The 24,316-nt window shown below is 55.7% G+C and overlaps 1 protein-coding gene across 4 annotated transcripts in view; it reads right to left on the bottom strand.

Annotated features, from left to right (window-relative positions):
* Positions 1–24,316, bottom strand: part of LOC115119366 (rho guanine nucleotide exchange factor 18-like) — a 76,934-nt gene that overhangs the window by 13,679 nt on the left and 38,939 nt on the right. For all 4 annotated transcript variants that reach the window (XM_065013751.1, XM_065013748.1, XM_065013749.1 and 1 more), the window contains 2 exons: positions 3,995–4,177; positions 2,342–2,494 (listed from right to left, as the gene is read on the bottom strand). In XM_065013751.1, coding sequence (XP_064869823.1) covers positions 2,342–2,494; positions 3,995–4,177 — 336 coding nt within the window. The remainder of the gene's footprint in view (positions 1–2,341; positions 2,495–3,994; positions 4,178–24,316) is intronic.

A 24,316-nucleotide genomic window follows, 5' to 3' on the forward strand; every position in this document is an offset into this window, starting at 1 on the left:
CGTGAGGCGGCAGGGTAGCCTAGTGGTTAGAGTGTAGGGGCGGCAGGGTAGCCTAGTGGTTAGAGCGTAGAGGTGGCAGGGTAGCCTAGTGGTTAGAGTGTAGAGGGTAGCCTAGTGGTTAGAGGTAGGCAGGGTAGCCTAGTGGTTAGAGTGTAGAGGCGGCAGGGTAGCCTAGTGGTTAGAGTGTAGAGGAGGCAGGGTAGCCTAGTGGTTAGAGTGTAGAGGCGGCAGGGTAGCCTAGTGGTTAGAGTGTAGAGGCGGCAGGGTAGCCTAGTGGTTAGAGTGTAGAGGTGGCAGGGTAGCCTAGTGGTTAGAGTGTAGAGGAGGCAGGGTAGCCTAGTGGTTAGAGTGTAGAGGTGGCAGGGTAGCCTAGTGGTTAGAGTGTAGAGGGGGCAGGGTAGCCTAGTGGTTAGAGTGTAGAGGCCAGGGTAGCCTAGTGGTGGTTAGAGTGTGGTTAGAGGTAGGCGGCAGGGTAGCCTAGTGGTTAGAGTGTAGAGGAGGCAGGGTAGCCTAGTGGTTAGAGTGTAGAGGAGGCAGGGTAGCCTAGTGGTTAGAGTGTAGAGGTGGCAGGGTAGCCTAGTGGTTAGAGTGTGAGGCGGCAGGGTAGCCTAGTGGTTAGAGTGTAGAGGCGGGGGTAGCCTAGTGGTTAGAGTGTAGAGGCGGCAGGGTAGCCTAGTGCTTAGAGTGTAGAGGTGGCAGGGTAGCCTAGTGGTTAGCCTAGGGCAGCCTGGTTAGAGTGTAGGGCGGCAGGGTAGCCTAGTGGTTAGAGCGTAGGGGCGGCAGGGTAGCCTAGTGGTTAGAGTGTAGGGGTGGTTAGAGTGTAGGGGCAGGGTAGCCTAGTGGTTAGAGTGTAGGGGTGGCAGGGTAGCCTAGTGGTTAGAGTGTAGGGGCGGCAGGTAGCCTAGTGGTTAGAGTGTAGAGGAGGCAGGGTAGCCTAGTGGTTAGAGCGTAGGGGCGGCAGGGTAGCCTAGTGGTTAGAGCGTAGGGGCGGCAGGGTAGCCTAGTGGTTAGAGCGTAGAGGCGGCAGGGTAGCCTAGTGGTTAGAGCGTAGGGGCGGCAGGGTAGCCTAGTGGTTAGAGCGTAGGGGCGGCAGGGTAGCCTAGTGGTTAGAGCGTAGGGGCGGCAGAGTAGCCTAGTGGTTAGAGTGTAGAGGCAGGTAGCCTAGTGGTTAGAGTGTAGAGGCAGGTAGCCTAGTGGTTAGAGTGTAGAGGCAGGTAGCCTAGTGGTTAGAGTGTAGAGGCAGGTAGCCTAGTGGTTAGAGTGTAGAGGCAGGTAGCCTAGTGGTTAGAAGTGTCAGAGGCAGGTAGCCTAGTGGTTAGAGTGTAGAGGCAGGTAGCCTAGTGGTTAGAGTGTAGAGGCAGGTAGCCTAGTGGTCCTAGAGCGTCAGAGGCGGCAGGGTAGCCTAGTGGTTAGAGCGTGAGGCTTAGCCTGGTGGTTAGAGCGTAGGGGTGGCAGGGTAGCCTTTAGGGTTAGAGCGGGGGCGGCAGGGTAGCCTAGTGGTTAGAGTGTAGGGGTGGCAGGGTAGCCTAGCGTTAGGCGTACAAAACGCAGGGTAGCCAAGTGGTTAGAGCTGAATAGGGGTGGCAGGGTAGCCTAGTGGTTAGAGCGTAGGGGCGGCAGGGTAGCCAAGTGGTTAGAGCGTAGGGGCGGCAGGGTAGCCAAGTGGTTAGAGCGTAGGGGCGGCAGGGTAGCCTAGTGGTTAGAGCGTAGAGGCGGCAGGGTAGCCTAGTGGTTAGAGCGTAGGGGCGGCAGGGTAGCCTAGTGGTTAGAGCGTAGGGGCGGCAGGGTAGCCTAGTGGTTAGAGCGTTGGGCTAGTAACCGGAAGGTTGCAAGTTCAAATCCCCGAGCTGACAAGGTACAAATCTGTCGTTCTGCCCCTGAACAGGCAGTTAACCCACTGTTCCTAGGCCGTCATTGAAAATAAGATTTTGTTCTTAACTGACTTGCCTGGTTAAATAAAGGTAAAAAAAAAAAGATGGATTTAGTGCTTTTATTACAATGGAAGCAAGTCAGTCTCTTCACCCCTACTCTTGTCCGCGGTAGTCTGTGAATTGACAACCTTCTGGGTACTTTGCCATGTAATGCTTACAAAACGAAGAACAGTTTCTAAAACTGAATATCTAAGACTCTGGTTTGTCCTAGGAATGAGGGTAAATGATTGGCATGTTCTCTGCTATTCATTTTATGTTTTAATTATTATTTGGGGTATAGGGGAGGATCACTTTTTCAAGCGTTCAGGGAGGGTAAAAATATATTTTCACTGAAGGGAGGGCCATCCATTTTCATTTCAGAGAGGTCAGATTTTCTCCTGTATATTATTATATTGTAAGGAAGCAGCAACCTGTTGGTATGTCTCTCTCTGTCTCTCCAGCTCCTCTCTCTCCATCTCTAGTTTCTTCTCCAGTCTCCTACACTCCTCCTCTCTCTGTCTTAGCTCCGCCTCTAGGACCTCCGCCTGCAGCCGGTGACGCTCCCGCTCCTTCTCCCAGCGAGCCTGGGGATAGAGATGGATGAAAGATGAGATGGAGAGAGAGAGATAGAGAGAGAGTGAGATGAGATGGAGAGAGAGAGAGAGTGAGATGAGATGGAGAGAGAGATGAGATGGAGTGAGAGATGAGATGGAGAGAGAGATGAGATGGAGAGAGAGATGAGATGGAGATGAGATGAGATGGAGATGGAGATGGAGAGATGGAGAGAGAGAGAGTGAGATGAGATGGAGAGTGAGAGATGAGATGGAGAGAGAGTGAGAGATGAGATAGAGAGTGAGAGATGAGATGGAGAGTGAGAGATGAGATGGAGTGAGAGATGAGATGGAGAGTGAGATGAGATGGAGAGAGAGATGAGATGGAGAGAGAGATGAGATGGAAAGAGAGATGAGATGGAAAGAGAGATGAGATGGAAAGAGAGATGAGATGGAAAGAGAGATGAGATAGATCCACTACATCAGGGGTATTCAACTCTTAACTTATGAGGTCCGGAGCCTGCTGGATTTCTGTTCTACCAGATAATGAATTGCACCCACCTGGTGTCCTAGGGCTAAATCAGTCCCTGATTAGAGGGGAATCACCCACCTGGTGTCCTAGGTGCTAAATCAGTCCCTGATTAGAAGGGAATCACCCACCTGGTGTCCTAGGGCTAAATCAGTCCCTGATTAGAGGGGAATCACCCACCTGGTGTCCTAGGGCTAAATCAGTCCCTGATTAGAGGGGAATCACCCACCTGGTGTCCTAGGGCTAAATCAGTCCCTGATTAGAAGGGAATCACCCACCTGGTGTCCTAGGTGCTAAATCAGTCCCTGATTAGAGGGGAATCACCCACCTGGTGTCCTAGGGCTAAATCAGTCCCTGATTAGAGGGGAATCACCCACCTGGTGTCCTAGGGCTAAATCAGTCCCTGATTAGAGGAGAATCACCCACCTGGTGTCCTAGGTGCTAAATCAGTCCCTGATTAGAAGGGAATCACCCACCTGGTGTCCTAGGGCTAAATCAGTCCCTGATTAGAGGGGAATCACCCACCTGGTGTCCTAGGGCTAAATCAGTCCCTGATTAGAGGGGAATCACCCACCTGGTGTCCTAGGGCTAAATCAGTCCCTGATTAGAGGGGAATCACCCACCTGGTGTCCTAGGGCTAAATCAGTCCCTGATTAGAGGAGAATCACCCACCTGGTGTCCTAGGGCTAAATCAGTCCCTGATTAGAGGAGAATCACCCACCTGGTGTCCTAGGGCTAAATCAGTCCCTGATTAAAGGGGAATCACCCACCTGGTGTCCTATGGTTAAATCAGTCCCTGATTAAAGGGGAATCACCCACCTGGTGTCCTAGGGCTAAATCAGTCCCTGATTAGAGGGGAATCACCCACCTGGTGTCCTAGGGCTAAACCAGTCCCTGATTAAAGGGGAACCATGGGAAAAAAACTGTGGATCTGACTTCGAGGTCCAGAGTTGAATTTGAATTTCCCTACCTCCGTTTCCCTACCACAATAAACTGTATTGTACCTGGTTTTGACGGTGCTGTGTCTGCAGCTTGTGGAAGTTGGCCACCTCTTCTCTCTGTTTCTCCAGGTTACGTTGTTTCTCCTGCTCCAGGAGCATGTTGCCTCGGTTGCGAACCGGACGCTCACGCACCAAATGAGAGGCACGCTGGAGCTCAATGTGGCTGTCCTGCTGGGAGACGATGGCCTACGGAGAGGGACAGTGGACATACTTAACACCAGGAGGCAGAGGGCATATGATGCAAAACTCATCATACTAGATGTATTTCCTTCCTGCTTGAACGTGAATAGCCCACACTTCAGACTAGGGAGAGGCAGGGGGACACACTTCAGACTAGGGAGAGGCAGGGGACACACTTCAGACTAGGGAGACACACTTCAGACTAGGGAGACACACTTCAGACTAGGGAGAGGCAGGGGGACACACTTCAGACTAGGGAGAGGCAGGGGGACACACTTCAGACTAGGGAGAGGCAGGGGACACACTTCAGACTAGGGAGAGGCAGGGGGACACACTTCAGACTAGGGAGAGGCAGGGAGACACTTCAGACAAGGGAGAGGCAGGGAGACACACTTCAGACTAGGGAGAGGCAGGGGACACACTTCAGACTAGGGAGACACACTTCAGACTAGGGAGAGGCAGGGAGACACACTTCAGACAAGGGAGAGGCAGGGAGACACACTTCAGACTAGGGAGACACACTTCAGACTAGGGAGACACACTTCAGACTAGGGAGACACACTTCAGACTAGGGAGACACACTTCAGACTAGGGAGAGGCAGGGGGACACACTTCAGACTAGGGAGACACACTTCAGACTAGGGAGAGGCAGGGGGACACACTTCAGACTAGGGAGACACACTTCAGACTAGGGAGAGGCAGGGGACACACTTCAGACTAGGGAGAGGCAGGGGACACACTTCAGACTAGGAGAGGCAGGGGACACACTTCAGACTAGGGAGGCAGGGGACACACTTCAGACTAGGGAGAGGCAGGGGACACACTTCAGACTAGGGAGAGGCAGGGGACACACTTCAGACTAGGGAGAGGCAGGGACACACTTCAGACTAGGGAGACACACTTCAGACTAGGGAGAGGCAGGGGACACACTTCAGACTAGGGAGAGGCAGGGGGACACACTTCAGACTAGGGAGAGGCAGGGGACACACTTCAGACTAGGGAGAGGCAGGGGACACACTTCAGACTAGGGAGACACACTTCAGACTAGGGAGAGGCAGGGAGACACACTTCAGACTAGGGAGAGGCAGGGGACACACTTCAGACTAGGGAGAGGCAGGGGACACACTTCAGACTAGGGAGAGGCAGGGGACACACTTCAGACTAGGGAGAGGCAGGGGACACACTTCAGACTAGGGAGAGGCAGGGGACACACTTCAGACTAGGGAGAGGCAGGGGACACACTTCAGACTAGGGAGAGGCAGGGGACACACTTCAGACTAGGGAGAGGCAGGGGACACACTTCAGACTAGGGAGAGGCAGGGACACACTTCAGACTAGGGAGAGGCAGGGGACACACTTCAGACTAGGGAGAGGCAGGGGACACACTTCAGACTAGGGAGAGGCAGGGAGACACACTTCAGACTAGGGAGAGGCAGGGAGACACACTTCAGACTAGGGAGACACACTTCAGACTAGGGAGACACACTTCAGACTAGGGAGACACACTTCAGACTAGGGAGACACACTTCAGACTAGGGAGACACACTTCAGACTAGGGAGACACACTTCAGACTAGGGAGACACACTTCAGACTAGGGAGACACACTTCAGACTAGGGAGACACACTTCAGACTAGGGAGACACACTTCAGACTAGGGAGACACACTTCAGACTAGGGAGACACACTTCAGACTAGGGAGACACACTTCAGACTAGGGAGAGGCAGGGAGACACACTTCAGACTAGGGAGACACACTTCAGACTAGGGAGAGGCAGGGGACACACTTCAGACTAGGGAGAGGCAGGGGACACACTTCAGACTAGGGAGAGGCAGGGGACACACTTCAGACTAGGGAGAGGCAGGGGACACACTTCAGACTAGGGAGACACACTTCAGACTAGGGAGAGGCAGGGGACACACTTCAGACTAGGGAGAGGCAGGGGGACACACTTCAGACTAGGGAGACACACTTCAGACTAGGGAGAGGCAGGGGACACACTTCAGACTAGGGAGAGGCAGGGGACACACTTCAGACTAGGGAGAGGCAGGGGACACACTTCAGACTAGGGAGAGGCAGGGGGACACACTTCAGACTAGGGAGAGGCAGGGGACACACTTCAGACTAGGGAGAGGCAGGGGACACACTTCAGACTAGGGAGAGGCAGGGGACACACTTCAGACTAGGGAGAGGCAGGGGACACACTTCAGACTAGGGAGACACACTTCAGACTAGGGAGACACACTTCAGACTAGGGAGAGGCAGGGAGACACACTTCAGACTAGGGAGACACACTTCAGACTAGGGAGAGGCAGGGAGACACACTTCAGACTAGGGAGAGGCAGGGGACTCACTTCAGACTAGGGAGACACACTTCAGACTAGGGAGAGGCAGGGGGACACACTTCAGACTAGGGAGAGGCAGGGGGACACACTTCAGACTAGGGAGATGCAGGGGACACACTTCAGACTAGGGAGAGGCAGGGGACACACTTCAGACTAGGGAGAGGCAGGGGACACACTTCAGACTAGGGAGAGGCAGGGGGACACACTTCAGACTAGGGAGAGGCAGGGGACACACTTCAGACAAGGGAGAGGCAGGGAGACACACTTCAGACTAGGGAGACACACTTCAGACTAGGGAGAGGCAGGGGACACACTTCAGACTAGGGAGAGGCAGGGGGACACACTTCAGACTAGGGAGAGGCAGGGGGACACACTTCAGACTAGGGAGAGGCAGGGGACACACTTCAGACTAGGGAGAGGCAGGGGACACACTTCAGACTAGGGAGAGGAAGGGGGACACACTTCAGACAAGGGAGAGGCAGGGAGACACACTTCAGACTAGGGAGAGGCAGGGGACACACTTCAGACTAGGGAGAGGCAGGGGGACACACTTCAGACTAGGGAGAGGCAGGGGACACACTTCAGACTAGGGAGAGGCAGGGGGACACACTTCAGACTAGGGAGAGGCAGGGGGACACACTTCAGACTAGGGAGAGGCAGGGGACTCACTTCAGACTAGGGAGACACACTTCAGACTAGGGAGACACACTTCAGACTAGGGAGACACACTTCAGACTAGGGAGAGGCAGGGAGACACACTTCAGACTAGGGAGACACACTTCAGACTAGGGAGAGGCAGGGGACACACTTCAGACTAGGGAGAGGCAGGGGACACACTTCAGACTAGGGAGAGGCAGGGGACACACTTCAGACTAGGGAGAGGCAGGGGACACACTTCAGACTAGGGAGAGGCAGGGGGACACACTTCAGACAAGGGAGAGGCAGGAGACACACTTCAGACTAGGGAGAGGCAGGGAGACACACTTCAGACTAGGGAGAGGCAGGGGGACACACTTCAGACTAGGGAGAGGCAGGGGACACACTTCAGACTAGGGAGACACACTTCAGACTAGGGAAACACACTTCAGACTAGGGAGACACACTTCAGACTAGGGAGACACACTTCAGACTAGGGAGAGGCAGGGGACACACTTCAGACTAGGGAGAGGCAGGGGGACACACTTCAGACTAGGGAGAGGCAGGCGGACACACTTCAGACTAGGGAGAGGCAGGGGACAGACTTCAGACTAGGGAAACACACTTCAGACTAGGGAGACACACTTCAGACTAGACACACTTCAGACTAGGAGACACACTTCAGACTAGGGAGACACACTTCAGACTAGGGAGAGGGGGACACACTTCAGACTAGGAGACACACTTCAGACTAGGGAGACACACTTCAGACTAGGGAGACACACTTCAGACTAGGAGACACACTTCAGACTAGGGAGACACACTTCAGACAGGGGACACACTTCAGACTAGGGAGACACACTTCAAACTAGGAGACACACTTCAAACTAGGGAGACACACTTCAGACTAGGGACAGACTTCAGACAGGGAGGCACACACTTCAGACTAGGGAGAGGCAGGGGACACACTTCAGACTAGGGAGACACACTTCAGACTAGGGAGAGGCAGGGGACACACTTCAGACTAGGGAGAGGCAGGGGACACACTTCAGACTAGGGAGAGGCAGGGGACACACTTCAGACTAGGAGAGGCAGGGGACACACTTCAGACTAGGAGAGGCAGGGGACACACTTCAGACTAGGGAGAGGCAGGGGACACACTTCAGACTAGGGAGAGGCAGGGGACACACTTCAGACTAGGGAGAGGCAGGGGGACACACTTCAGACTAGGGAGAGGCAGGGGGACACACTTCAGACTAGGGAGAGGCAGGGGACACACTTCAGACAAGGGAGAGGCAGGGAGACACACTTCAGACTAGGGAGACACACTTCAGACTAGGGAGACACACTTCAGACTAGGGAGACACACTTCAGACTAGGGAGACACACTTCAGACTAGGGAGACACACTTCAGACTAGGGAGACACACTTCAGACTAGGGAGACACACTTCAGACTAGGGAGACACACTTCAGACTAGGGAGACACACTTCAGACTAGGGAGACACACTTCAGACTAGGGAGACACACTTCAGACAGGGGACACACTTCAGACTAGGGAGACACACTTCAGACTAGGGAGACACACTTCAGACTAGGAGACACACTTCAGACTAGGGAGACACACTTCAGACTAGGGAGACACACTTCAGACTAGGGAGACACACTTCAGACTAGGGAGACACACTTCAGACTAGGGAGACACACTTCAGACTAGGGAGACACACTTCAGACTAGGGAGAGGCAGGGAGACACACTTCAGACTAGGGAGAGGCAGGGGGACACACTTCAGACTAGGGAGAGGCAGGGGACACACTTCAGACTAGGGAGAGGCAGGGGGACACACTTCAGACTAGGGAGAGGCAGGGGACACACTTCAGACAAGGGAGAGGCAGGGAGACACACTTCAGACAGGGAGAGGCAGGGAGACACACTTCAGACTAGGGAGAGGCAGGGGGACACACTTCAGACTAGGGAGAGGCAGGGGGACACACTTCAGACTAGGGAGAGGCAGGGGGACACACTTCAGACTAGGGAGAGGCAGGGAGACACACTTCAGACTAGGGAGAGGCAGGGGACACACTTCAGACTAGGGAGAGGCAGGGAGACACACTTCAGACTAGGGAGACACACTTCAGACTAGGGAAAGGCAGGGGACACACTTCAGACTAGGGAGAGGCAGGGGACACACTTCAGACTAGGGAGAGGCAGGGGACACACTTCAGACTAGGAGAGGCAGGGGACACACTTCAGACTAGGGAGAGGCAGGGGGACACACTTCAGACTAGGGAGAGGCAGGGGACACACTTCAGACAAGGGAGAGGCAGGGGACACACTTCAGACTAGGGAGAGGCAGGGGACACACTTCAGACTAGGGAGAGGCAGGGGACACACTGCAGACTAGGGAGAGGCAGGGGACACACTTCAGACTAGGGAGAGGCAGGGGACACACTTCAGACTAGGGAGAGGCAGGGGGACACACTTCAGACTAGGGAGAGGCAGGGGACACACTTCAGACTAGGGAGAGGCAGGGGACACACTTCAGACTAGGGAGACACACTTCAGACTAGGGAGACACACTTCAGACTAGGGAGACACACTTCAGACTAGGGAGAGGCAGGGAGACACACTTCAGACTAGGGAGAGGCAGGGGGACACACTTCAGACTAGGGAGAGGCAGGGGACACACTTCAGACTAGGGAGAGGCAGGGAGACACACTTCAGACTAGGGAGAGGCAGGGGACACACTTCAGACTAGGGAGAGGCAGGGGACACACTCAGACTAGGGAGAGGCAGGGGACACACTTCAGACTAGGGAGAGGCAGGGGACACACTTCAGACTAGGGAGAGGCAGGGGACACACTTCAGACTAGGAGAGGCAGGGGACACACTTCAGACTAGGGAGAGGCAGGGGACACACTTCAGACTAGGGAGAGGCAGGGGACACACTTCAGACTAGGGAGAGGCAGGGGACACACTTCAGACTAGGGAGAGGCAGGGGACACACTTCAGACTAGGGAGAGGCAGGGAGACACACTTCAGACTAGGGAGACACACTTCAGACTAGGGAGACACACTTCAGACTAGGGAGAGGCAGGGGACACACTTCAGACTAGGGAGAGGCAGGGGACACACTTCAGACTAGGGAGAGGCAGGGGACACACTTCAGACTAGGGAGAGGCAGGGGACACACTTCAGACTAGGGAGAGGCAGGGGGACACACTTCAGACAAGGGAGAGGCAGGAGACACACTTCAGACTAGGGAGAGGCAGGGAGACACACTTCAGACTAGGGAGAGGCAGGGGACACACTTCAGACTAGGGAGAGGCAGGGGACACACTTCAGACTAGGGAGACACACTTCAGACTAGGGAGACACACTTCAGACTAGGGAGACACACTTCAGACTAGGGAGACACACTTCAGACTAGGGAGACACACTTCAGACTAGGGAGACACACTTCAGACTAGGGAGACACACTTCAGACTAGGGAGACACACTTCAGACTAGGAGACACACACTTCAGACTAGGGAGACACACTTCAGACTAGGGAGACACACTTCAGACAGGGGACACACTTCAGACTAGGGAGACACACTTCAGACTAGGGAGACACACTTCAGACTAGGGAGACACACTTCAGACTAGGGAGAGGCAGGGACACACTTCAGACTAGGGAGACACACTTCAGACTAGGGAGAGGCAGGGGACACACTTCAGACTAGGGAGAGGCAGGGAGACACACTTCAGACTAGGGAGAGGCAGGGGGACACACTTCAGACTAGGGAGAGGCAGGGGACACACTTCAGACTAGGAGAGGCAGGGGACACACTTCAGACTAGGAGGCAGGGAGACACACTTCAGACAGGAGACACACTTCAGACTAGGAGAGGCAGGGGGACACACTTCAGACTAGGGGAGGCACACACTTCAGACTAGAGAGAGGCAGGGGGACACACTTCAGACTAGGGAGAGGCAGGGGGACACACTTCAGACTAGGGAGACACACTTCAGACTAGGGAGAGGCAGGGGACACACTTCAGACTAGGGAGAGGCAGGGAGACACACTTCAGACTAGGGAGACACACTTCAGACTAGGGAGACACACACTTCAGACTAGGAGAGGCAGGGACACACTTCAGACTAGGGAGACACACTTCAGACTAGGGAGAGGCAGGGGACACACTTCAGACTAGGGAGAGGCAGGGGACACACTTCAGACTAGGGAGAGGCAGGAGGACACACTTCAGACTAGGGAGAGGCAGGGGACACACTTCAGACTAGGGAGAGGCAGGGGGACACACTTCAGACTAGGGAGAGGCAGGGGACACACTTCAGACTAGGGAGAGGCAGGGAGACACACTTCAGACTAGGGAGAGGCAGGGGACACACTTCAGACTAGGGAGAGGCAGGGAGACACACTTCAGACTAGGGAGAGGCAGGGACACACACTTCAGACTAGGGAGAGGCAGGGACACACACTTCAGACTAGGGAGAGGCAGGGACACACACTTCAGACTAGGGAGAGGCAGGGAGACACACATCAGACTAGGGAGAGGCAGGGACACACACTTCAGACTAGGGAGAGCAGGGACACACACTTCAGACTAGGAGAGGCAGGGGACACACTTCAGACTAGGGAGAGGCAGGGGACACACTTCAGACTAGGGAGAGGCAGGGGACACACTTCAGACTAGGGAGAGGCAGGGGACACACTTCAGACAAGGGAGAGGCAGGGGACACACTTCAGACTAGGGAGAGGCAGGGGACACACTTCAGACTAGGGAGAGGCAGGGGACACACTTCAGACTAGGGAGAGGCAGGGGGACACACTTCAGACTAGGGAGAGGCAGGGGACACACTTCAGACTAGGGAGAGGCAGGGGACACACTTCAGACTAGGGAGAGGCAGGGGACACACTTCAGACTAGGGAGAGGCAGGGGACACACTTCAGACTAGGGAGAGGCAGGGGACACACTTCAGACTAGGGAGAGGCAGGGGACACACTTCAGACTAGGGAGAGGCAGGGGACACACTTCAGACTAGGGAGAGGCAGGGGACACACTTCAGACTAGGGAGAGGCAGGGGACACACTTCAGACTAGGGAGAGGCAGGGGACACACTTCAGACTAGGGAGAGGCAGGGGACACACTTCAGACTAGGGAGAGGCAGGGGACACACTTCAGACTAGGGAGAGGCAGGGGACACACTTCAGACTAGGGAGAGGCAGGGGACACACTTCAGACTAGGGAGAGGCAGGGGACACACTTCAGACTAGGGAGAGGCAGGGGACACACTTCAGACTAGGGAGAGGCAGGGGACACACTTCAGACTAGGGAGAGGCAGGGAGACACACTTCAGACTAGGGAGACACACTTCAGACTAGGGAGACACACTTCAGACTAGGGAGAGGCAGGGGACACACTTCAGACTAGGGAGAGGCAGGGGACACACTTCAGACTAGGGAGAGGCAGGGGGACACACTTCAGACTAGGGAGAGGCAGGGGGACACACTTCAGACTAGGAGAGGCAGGGGACACACTTCAGACTAGGGAGAGGCAGGGGACACACTTCAGACTAGGGAGAGGCAGGGGACACACTTCAGACTAGGGAGAGGCAGGGAGACACTTCAGACTAGGAGAGGCAGGGGACACACTTCAGACTAGGAGAGGCAGGGGACACACTTCAGACTAGGGAGACACACTTCAGGGAGACACACTTCAGACTAGGGAGAGGCAGGAGACACACTTCAGACTAGGGAGACACACTTCAGACACACTTCAGACTAGGGAGACACACTTCAGGCAGGGAGACACACTTCAGACTAGGGAGACACACTTCAGACTAGGGAGACACACTTCAGACTAGGGAGACACACTTCAGACTAGGGAGACACACTTCAGACTAGGGAGAGGCAGGGAGACACACTTCAGACTAGGGAGAGGCAGGGAGACACACTTCAGACTAGGGAGAGGCAGGGGACACACTTCAGACTAGGGAGACAGGGGACACACTTCAGACTAGGGAGAGGCAGGGGACACACTTCAGACTAGGGAGAGGCAGGGGACACACTTCAGACTAGGGAGAGGCAGGGGACACACTTCAGACTAGGGAGAGGCAGGGGACACACTTCAGACTAGGGAGAGGCAGGGGACACACTTCAGACTAGGGAGACACACTTCAGACTAGGAGAGGCAGGGGACACACTTCAGACTAGGAGAGGCAGGGGACACACTTCAGACTAGGGAGAGGCAGGGGGACACACTTCAGACTAGGGAGAGGCAGGGGACACACTTCAGACTAGGGACACACTTCAGACTAGGGAGAGGCAGGGGACACACTTCAGACTAGGAGAGGCAGGGGACACACTTCAGACTAGGAGAGGCAGGGGACACACTTCAGACTAGGGAGAGGCAGGGGACACACTTCAGACTAGGGAGGCAGGGGACACACTTCAGACTAGGGAGAGGCAGGGGACACACTTCAGACTAGGGAGAGGCAGGGGACACACTTCAGACTAGGGAGAGGCAGGGGACACACTTCAGACTAGGGAGAGGCAGGGGACACACTTCAGACTAGGGAGAGGCAGGGGACACACTTCAGACTAGGGAGAGGCAGGGGACACACTTCAGACTAGGGAGAGGCAGGGGACACACTTCAGACTAGGGAGAGGCAGGGGACACACTTCAGACTAGGGAGAGGCAGGGGGACACACTTCAGACTAGGGAGAGGCAGGGGACACACTTCAGACTAGGGAGAGGCAGGGGGACACACTTCAGACTAGGGAGAGGGGACACACTTCAGACTAGGGAGAGGCAGGGGACACACTTCAGACTAGGGAGAGGCAGGGGACACACTTCAGACTAGGGAGAGGCAGGAGACACACTTCAGACTAGGGAGGACTAGGGAGACACACTTCAGACTAGGGAGACACAGGGGACACACTTCAGACTAGGGAGACACACTCAGACTAGGGAGACACACTTCAGACTAGGGAGACACACTTCAGACAGGGGACACACTTCAGACTAGGGAGACACACTTCAGACTAGGGAGACACTTCAGACAGGGACACACTTCAGACTAGGGAGAGGCAGGGAGACACACTTCAGACTAGGGAGACACACTTCAGACTAGGGAGAGGCAGGGGACACACTTCAGACTAGGGAGAGGCAGGGGGACACACTTCAGACTAGGGAGAGGCAGGCGGACACACTTCAGACTAGGGAGAGGCAGGGGACAGACTTCAGACTAGGGAGACACACTTCAGACTAGGGAGAGGCAGGGAGACACACTTCAGACTAGGGAGAGGCAGGGGACTCACTTCAGACTAGGGAGACACACTTCAGACTAGGGAGACACACTTCAGACTAGGGAGACACACTTCAGACTAGGGAGACACACTTCAGACTAGGGAGAGGCAGGGAGACACACTTCAGACTAGGGAGACACACTTCAGACAAGGGAGAGGCAGGGATACACACTTCAGACTAGGGAGAGGCAGGGGGACACACTTCAGACTAGGGAGAGGCAGGGGGACACACGTCAGACTAGGGAGAGGCAGGGGACACACTTCAGACTAGGGAGAGGCAGGGGGACACACTTCAGACTAGGGAGAGGCAGGGGGACACACTTCAGACTAGGGAGAGGCAGGGGACACACTTCAGACTAGGGAGACACACTTCAGACTAGGGAGACACACTTCAGACTAGGAGACACACTTCAGACTAGGGAGAGGCAGGGAGACACACTTCAGACTAGGATACACACTTCAGACTAGGAGAGGCAGGGGACACACTTCAGACTAGGGAGAGGCAGGGGACACACTTCAGACTAGGAGAGGCAGGGGACACACTTCAGACTAGGGAGAGGCAGGGGACACACTTCAGACTAGGGAGAGGCAGGGGACACACTTCAGACTAGGGAGAGGCAGGGAGACACACTTCAGACTAGGGAGAGGCAGGGGACACACTTCAGACTAGGGAGACACACACTTCAGACTAGGGAGAGGCAGGGGACACACTTCAGACTAGGGAGAGGCACACTTCAGACTAGGAGACACACTTCAGACTAGGGAGACACAGACTAGGGACACACTTCAGACTAGGGAGACACACTTCAGACTAGGGAGACACACTTCAGACTAGGGAGACACACTTCAGACTAGGGAGACACACTTCAGACTAGGGACACTTCAGGAGAGGGAGACACACTTCAGACTAGGGAGACACACTTCAGACTAGGGAGACACACTTCAGACTAGGAGACACACTTCAGACAGGGGACACACTTCAGACTAGGGAGACACACTTCAGACTAGGGGACACACTTCAGACTAGGGAGACACACTTCAGACTAGGGAGACACACTTCAGACTAGGGAGAGGCAGGGGACACACTTCAGACTAGGGGAGAGGCAGGGGGACACACTTCAGACTAGGGAGACACACTTCAGACTAGGGAGAGGCAGGGGACACACTTCAGACTAGGGAGAGGCAGGGGGACACACTTCAGACTAGGGAGAGGCAGGGGACACACTTCAGACTAGGGAGAGGCAGGGGACACACTTCAGACTAGGGAGAGGCAGGGGACACACTTCAGACTAGGGAGACAGGGGGACACACTTCAGACTAGGGAGAGGCAGGGGACACACTTCAGACTAGGGAGAGGCAGGGGACACACTTCAGAGAGGCAGGGGACACACTTCAGACTAGGGAGAGGCAGGGAGACACACTTCAGACTAGGGAGAGGCAGGGAGACACACTTCAGACTAGGGAGAGGCAGGGACACACTTCAGACTAGGGAGACAGGGGGACACTTCAGACTAGGGAGACACACTTCAGGGGACACACTTCAGACTAGGGAGACACACTTCAGACTAGGGAGAGGCACACTTCAGACTAGGGAGACACACTTCAGACTAGGGAGACACACTTCAGACTAGGAGACACACTTCAGACTAGGGAGAGGCAGGGGACACACTTCAGACTAGGGAGAGGCAGGGGACACACTTCAGACTAGGGAGAGGCAGGGGACACACTTCAGACTAGGGACAGAGGGACACACTTCAGACTAGGGAGACACACTTCAGACTAGGGAGAGGGGACACACTTCAGACTAGGGAGAGGCAGGGGACACACTTCAGACTAGGGAGAGGCAGGGGGACACACTTCAGACTAGGGAGAGGCAGGGGACACACTTCAGACTAGGGAGAGGCAGGGGACACACTTCAGACTAGGGAGAGGCAGGGGACACACTTCAGACTAGGAGAGGCAGGAGACACACTTCAGACTAGGAGAGGCAGGGGACACACTTCAGACTAGGGAGAGGCAGGGGACACACTTCAGACTAGGGAGAGGCAGGGGACACACTTCAGACTAGGGAGAGGCAGGGGACACACTTCAGACTAGGGAGAGGCAGGGGACACACTTCAGACTAGGGAGAGGCAGGGGACACACTTCAGACTAGGGAGACACACTTCAGACTAGGGAGAGGCAGGGGACACACTTCAGACTAGGGAGAGGCAGGGGACACACTTCAGACTAGGGAGAGGCAGGGGACACACTTCAGACTAGGGAGAGGCAGGGGGACACACTTCAGACTAGGGAGAGGCAGGGGACACACTTCAGACTAGGGAGAGGCAGGGGACACACTTCAGACTAGGGAGAGGCAGGGGACACACTTCAGACTAGGGAGAGGCAGGGGACACACTTCAGACTAGGGAGAGGCAGGGGACACACTTCAGACTAGGAGAGGCAGGGGACACACTTCAGACTAGGGAGAGGCAGGGGACACACTTCAGACTAGGGAGAGGCAGGGGACACACTTCAGACTAGGGAGAGGCAGGGGACACACTTCAGACTAGGGAGAGGCAGGGGACACACTTCAGACTAGGGAGACACACTTCAGACTAGGAGACACACTTCAGACTAGGAGAGGGAGACAGGGGACACTTCAGACTAGGGAGAGGCAGGGGACACACTTCAGACTAGGAGAGGCAGGGGGACACACTTCAGACTAGGAGAGGCAGGGGACACACTTCAGACTAGGGAGAGGCAGGGGACACACTTCAGACTAGGAGAGGCAGGGGACACACTTCAGACTAGGGAGAGGCAGGGGACACACTTCAGACTAGGGAGAGGCAGGGGACACACTTCAGACTAGGGAGAGGCAGGGGACACACTTCAGACTAGGGAGAGGCAGGGGACACACTTCAGACTAGGGAGAGGCAGGGGACACACTTCAGACTAGGGAGAGGCAGGGGACACACTTCAGACTAGGGAGAGGCAGGGGGACACACTTCAGACTAGGGAGAGGCAGGGGACACACTTCAGACTAGGGAGAGGCAGGGGACACACTTCAGACTAGGGAGAGGACAGGGAGACACACTTCAGACTAGGGAGACACACTTCAGCAGGGGGGGACACACTTCAGACTAGGGAGAGGCAGGGGACACACTTCAGACTAGGGAGAGGCAGGGGACACACTTCAGACTAGGGAGAGGCAGGGGGACACACTTCAGACTAGGGAGAGGCAGGGGACACACTTCAGACAAGGGAGAGGCAGGAGACACACTTCAGACTAGGGAGAGGCAGGGGGACACACTTCAGACTAGGAGAGGCAGGGGACACACTTCAGACTAGGGAGAGGCAGGGGACACACTTCAGACTAGGAGACACACTTCAGACTAGGGACACACTTCAGACTAGGGAGACACACTTCAGACTAGGGAGACACACTTCAGACTAGGGAGACACACTTCAGACAGGGGACACACTTCAGACTAGGGAGACACACTTCAGACTAGGGGACACACTTCAGACTAGGAGACACACTTCAGACTAGGGAGACACACTTCAGACTAGGGAGACACACTTCAGACTAGGGAGACACTTCAGACTAGGGGACACACTTCAGACTAGGGAGAGGCAGGGGACACACTTCAGACTAGGAGAGGACTAGGGAGACACACTTCAGACTAGGGAGAGGCAGGGGACACACTTCAGACTAGGGAGACACACTTCAGACTAGGGAGGCAGGGAGACACACTTCAGACTAGGGAGAGGCAGGGGACACACTTCAGACTAGGGAGACACACTTCAGACTAGGAGGGCAGACACACTTCAGACTAGGGAGAGGCAGGGGACACACTTCAGACTAGGGAGAGGCAGGGGACACACTTCAGACTAGGGAGAGGCAGGGGACACACTTCAGACTAGGGAGAGGCAGGGGACACACTTCAGACTAGGGAGAGGCAGGGGACACACTTCAGACTAGGGGAGAGGCAGGGGACACACTTCAGACTAGGGAGACAGGGGACACACTTCAGACTAGGGAGAGGGGGACACACTTCAGACTAGGGAGAGGCAGGGGACACACTTCAGACTAGGGAGAGGCAGGGAGACACACTTCAGACTAGGGGACACACTTCAGACTAGGGAGAGGCAGGGGACACACTTCAGACTAGGGAGAGACACACTTCAGACAGGGGACACACTTCAGACTAGGGAGAGGCAGGGGACACACTTCAGACTAGGGAGGCAGGGGACACACTTCAGACTAGGGAGAGGCAGGGGGACACACTTCAGACTAGGGAGAGGCAGGGGACACACTTCAGACTAGGGAGAGGCAGGGGACACACTTCAGACTAGGGAGAGGCAGGGGACACACTTCAGACTAGGGAGAGGCAGGGGACACACTTCAGACTAGGGAGAGGCAGGGGACACACTTCAGACTAGGGAGGCAGGGGACACACTTCAGACTAGGGGAGGCAGGGACACACTTCAGACTAGGGAGAGGCAGGGGACACACTTCAGACTAGGGAGGCAGGGACACACTTCAGACTAGGGAGAGGCAGGGGGACACACTTCAGACTAGGGAGAGGCAGGGGACACACTTCAGACTAGGGAGAGGCAGGGGACACACTTCAGACTAGGGGCAGGGGACACACTTCAGACTAGGGAGAGGCAGGGGACACACTTCAGACTAGGGAGAGGCAGGGGACACACTTCAGACTAGGGAGAGGCAGGGGACACACTTCAGACTAGGGAGAGGCAGGGGACACACTTCAGACTAGGGAGAGGCAGGGGGACACACTTCAGACTAGGGAGAGGGGACACACTTCAGACTAGGAGAGGCAGGGGACACACTTCAGACTAGGGAGAGGCAGGGGACACACTTCAGACTAGGGAGAGGCAGGGGACACACTTCAGACTAGGAGACAGGGGACACACTTCAGACTAGGGAGGCAGGGGACACACTTCAGACTAGGGAGAGGCAGGGGACACACTTCAGACTAGGGAGAGGCAGGGGGACACACTTCAGACTAGGGAGAGGCAGGGGACACACTTCAGACTAGGGAGAGACAGGGGACACACTTCAGACTAGGGAGAGGCAGGGGACACACTTCAGACTAGGGAGAGGCAGGGGACACACTTCAGACTAGGGAGAGGCAGGGGACACACTTCAGACTAGGGAGAGGCAGGGGACACACTTCAGACTAGGGAGAGGCAGGGGACACACTTCAGACTAGGGAGAGGCAGGGGACACACTTCAGACTAGGGAGAGGCAGGGGACACACTTCAGACTAGGGAGAGGGGACACACTTCAGACTAGGGAGAGGCAGGGGACACACTTCAGACTAGGGAGAGGCAGGGGACACACTTCAGACTAGGCAGAGGCTAGGGAGGGCAGGGGGACACACTTCAGACTAGGAGAGGCAGGGGACACACTTCAGACTAGGGAGAGGACAGGGGACACACTTCAGACTAGGAGAGGCAGGGGACACACTTCAGACTAGGGAGAGGCAGGGGACACACTTCAGACTAGGGAGAGGCAGGGGACACACTTCAGACTAGGGAGAGGCAGGGGACACACTTCAGACTAGGGAGAGAGGCAGGGGACACACTTCAGACTAGGGAGAGGCAGGGGACACACTTCAGACTAGGGAGAGGCAGGGGACACACTTCAGACTAGGGAGAGGCAGGGGACACACTTCAGACTAGGGAGAGGCAGGGACACACTTCAGACTAGGGAGAGGCAGGGAGACACACTTCAGACTAGGGAGACACACTTCAGACTAGGGAGAGGGGGACACACTTCAGACTAGGGAGAGGCAGGGGACACACTTCAGACTAGGGAGACACACTTCAGACTAGGGAGACAGGGGACACACTTCAGACTAGGGAGAGGCAGGGGAGACACACTTCAGACTAGGGAGACACACTTCAGACTAGGGAGAGGCAGGGACACACTTCAGACTAGGGAGACACACTTCAGACTAGGGAGACACACTTCAGACTAGGGAGAGGCAGGGGACACACTTCAGACTAGGGAGAGGCAGGGGGACACACTTCAGACTAGGGAGAGGCACACTTCAGACAGGGACACACTTCAGACTAGGGAGAGGCAGGGGACACACTTCAGACTAGGGAGAGGCAGGGGACACACTTCAGACTAGGGAGAGGCAGGGGACACACTTCAGACTAGGGAGAGGCAGGGGACACACTTCAGACTAGGGAGAGGCAGGGGGACACACTTCAGACTAGGGAGAGGCAGGGGACACACTTCAGACTAGGGAGAGGCAGGGGACACACTTCAGACTAGGGAGACACACACTTCAGACTAGGGAGAGGCAGGGGACACACTTCAGACTAGGGAGGGCAGACACACTTCAGACTAGGGAGAGGCAGGGGACACACTTCAGACTAGGGAGAGGCAGGGGACACACTTCAGACTAGGGAGAGGCAGGGGACACACTTCAGACTAGGGAGGGGGAGGCAGGGGGACACACTTCAGACTAGGGAGAGGCAGGGGACACACTTCAGACTAGGGAGAGGCAGGGGACACACTTCAGACTAGGGAGAGGCAGGGGACACACTTCAGACTAGGGAGAGGCAGGGGGACACACTTCAGACTAGGGAGAGGCAGGGGACACACTTCAGACTAGGGAGAGGCAGGGGGACACACTTCAGACTAGGGAGAGGCAGGGGACACACTTCAGACTAGGGAGAGGCAGGGGACACACTTCAGACTAGGGAGAGGCAGGGGACACACTTCAGACTAGGAGAGGCAGGGGACACACTTCAGACTAGGGAGAGGCAGGGGGGACACACTTCAGACTAGGGAGAGGCAGGGGACACACTTCAGACTAGGGAGGCAGGGGACACACTTCAGACTAGGGAGAGGCAGGGGGACACACTTCAGACTAGGGAGAGGCAGGGGACACACTTCAGACTAGGGAGAGGCAGGGGACACACTTCAGACTAGGGAGACAGGGAGACACACTTCAGACTAGGGAGACACACTTCAGACTAGGGGACACACTTCAGACTAGGGAGACAGGACTACACACTTCAGACTAGGGAGACACACTTCAGACTAGGGACACACTTCAGACAGGGGACACACTTCAGACTAGGGAGAGGCAGGGGGACACACTTCAGACTAGGAGAGGCAGACTAGGAGACACACTTCAGACTAGGGAGAGGCAGGGGACACACTTCAGACTAGGAGACACACTTCAGACTAGGAGAGGCAGGGGACACACTTCAGACTAGGGAGAGGCAGGGGACACACTTCAGACTAGGGAGAGGCAGGGGACACACTTCAGACTAGGGAGAGGCAGGGGACACACTTCAGACTAGGGAGAGAGGGGACACACTTCAGACTAGGGAGAGGCAGGGGACACACTTCAGACTAGGGAGAGGCAGGGGACACACTTCAGACTAGGGAGAGGCAGGGGACACACTTCAGACTAGGGAGAGGCAGGGGACACACTTCAGACTAGGGAGAGGCAGGGGACACACTTCAGACTAGGGAGGCAGGGGACACACTTCAGACTAGGGAGAGGCAGGGGACACACTTCAGACTAGGGAGAGGCAGGGGACACACTTCAGACTGGAGACACACTTCAGACTAGGAGAGGCAGGGGACACACTTCAGACTAGGGAGAGGCAGGGGACACACTTCAGACTAGGGAGAGGCAGGGGGACACACTTCAGACTAGGGAGAGGCAGGGGACACACTTCAGACTAGGAGACACACTTCAGACTAGGGAGACACACTTCAGACTAGGGAGAGGCAGGGGACACACTTCAGACTAGGGAGAGGCAGGGGACACACTTCAGACTAGGGAGAGGCAGGGGACACACTTCAGACTAGGGAGAGGCAGGGGACACACTTCAGACTAGGGAGAGGCAGGGGACACACTTCAGACTAGGGAGAGGCAGGGGACACACTTCAGACACACTTCAGAGGGAGAGGCAGGGGGACACACTTCAGACACACTAGGGAGAGGCAGGGGACACACTTCAGACTAGGGAGAGGCAGGGGACACACTTCAGACACACTTCAGACTAGGGAGAGGCAGGGGACACACTTCAGACTAGGGAGAGGCAGGGGGACACACTTCAGACTAGGAGAGGCAGGGACACACTTCAGACTAGGGAGAGGCAGGGGACACACTTCAGACTAGGAGACACACACTTCAGACTAGGGAGACACTTCAGGGGGACACACTTCAGACTAGGGAGAGGCAGGGGACACACTTCAGACTAGGGAGACACACTTCAGACTAGGGAGACACACTTCAGACTAGGGAGAGAGGGGACACACTTCAGACTAGGGAGAGGCAGGACACACTTCAGACTAGGGAGGCAGGGGGACACACTTCAGACTAGGGAGACACACTTCAGACTAGGGGACACACTTCAGACTAGGGAGACACTTCAGACTAGGGACACACTTCAGACTAGGGAGGACAGGGGACACACTTCAGACTAGGGAGGCAGGGGACACACTTCAGACTAGGGAGACAGGGGGACACACTTCAGACTAGGGAGACAGGGGACACACTTCAGACTAGGGAGAGGCAGGGGACACACTTCAGACTAGGGAGACTAGGGAGAGGCAGGGGACACACTTCAGACTAGGGAGAGGCAGGACTAGGGGACACACTTCAGACTAGGGAGAGGCAGGGGACACACTTCAGACTAGGGAGACACACTTCAGCAGGGGACACACTTCAGACTAGGGAGACACACTTCAGACTAGGAGACACACTTCAGACTAGGGAGAGGCAGGGGACACACTTCAGACTAGGGAGAGGCAGGGGACACACTTCAGACTAGGGAGAGGGGGACACACTTCAGACTAGGGAGGCTAGGGGACACACTTCAGACTAGGGAGAGGCAGGGGGACACACTTCAGACTAGGAGACAGGGGACACACTTCAGACTAGGGAGAGGCAGGGGGACACACTTCAGACTAGGGAGACAGGGGACACTTCAGACTAGGGAGAGGCAGGGGACACACTTCAGACTAGGGAGAGGCAGGGGACACACTTCAGACTAGGGAGAGGCAGGGGACACACTTCAGACTAGGAGAGAGGCAGGGGGACACACTTCAGACTAGGGAGAGGCAGGGACACACTTCAGACTAGGGAGACACACTTCAGACTAGGGAGACACACTTCAGACTAGGGAGACACACTTCACTTCAGACTAGGGAGACACACTTCAGACTAGGAGACACACTTCAGACTAGGGAGACACACTTCAGACTAGGGAGACACACTTCAGACTAGGGACACACTTCAGACTAGGGAGACACACTTCAGACTAGGGACACACTTCAGACTAGGAGGGACACACTTCAGACTAGGGAGAGGCAGGGGACACACTTCAGACTAGGGAGACAGGGGACACACTTCAGACTAGGGAGAGGCAGGGGACACACTTCAGACTAGGGAGAGGCAGGGGACACACTTCAGACTAGGGAGAGGCAGGGGACACACTTCAGACTAGGGAGAGGCAGGGGACACACTTCAGACTAGGGAGAGGCAGGGGACACACTTCAGACTAGGGAGAGGCAGGGGACACACTTCAGACTAGGGAGGCAGGGGACACACTTCAGACTAGGGGAGGCAGGGAGACACACTTCAGACTAGGGAGACAGGGGACACACTTCAGACTAGGGAGAGGCAGGGAGACACACTTCAGACTAGGGAGACACACTTCAGACTAGGGAGAGGCAGGGGACACACTTCAGACTAGGGAGAGGCAGGGGACACACTTCAGACTAGGGAGAGGCAGGGGACACACTTCAGACTAGGGAGAGGCAGACACACTTCAGACTAGGAGAGGCAGGGGGACACACTTCAGACTA

Source organism: Oncorhynchus nerka, linkage group LG9b, assembly GCF_034236695.1.
Source record: "Oncorhynchus nerka isolate Pitt River linkage group LG9b, Oner_Uvic_2.0, whole genome shotgun sequence".
Classification (NCBI taxonomy): Eukaryota; Metazoa; Chordata; class Actinopteri; order Salmoniformes; family Salmonidae; genus Oncorhynchus; species Oncorhynchus nerka.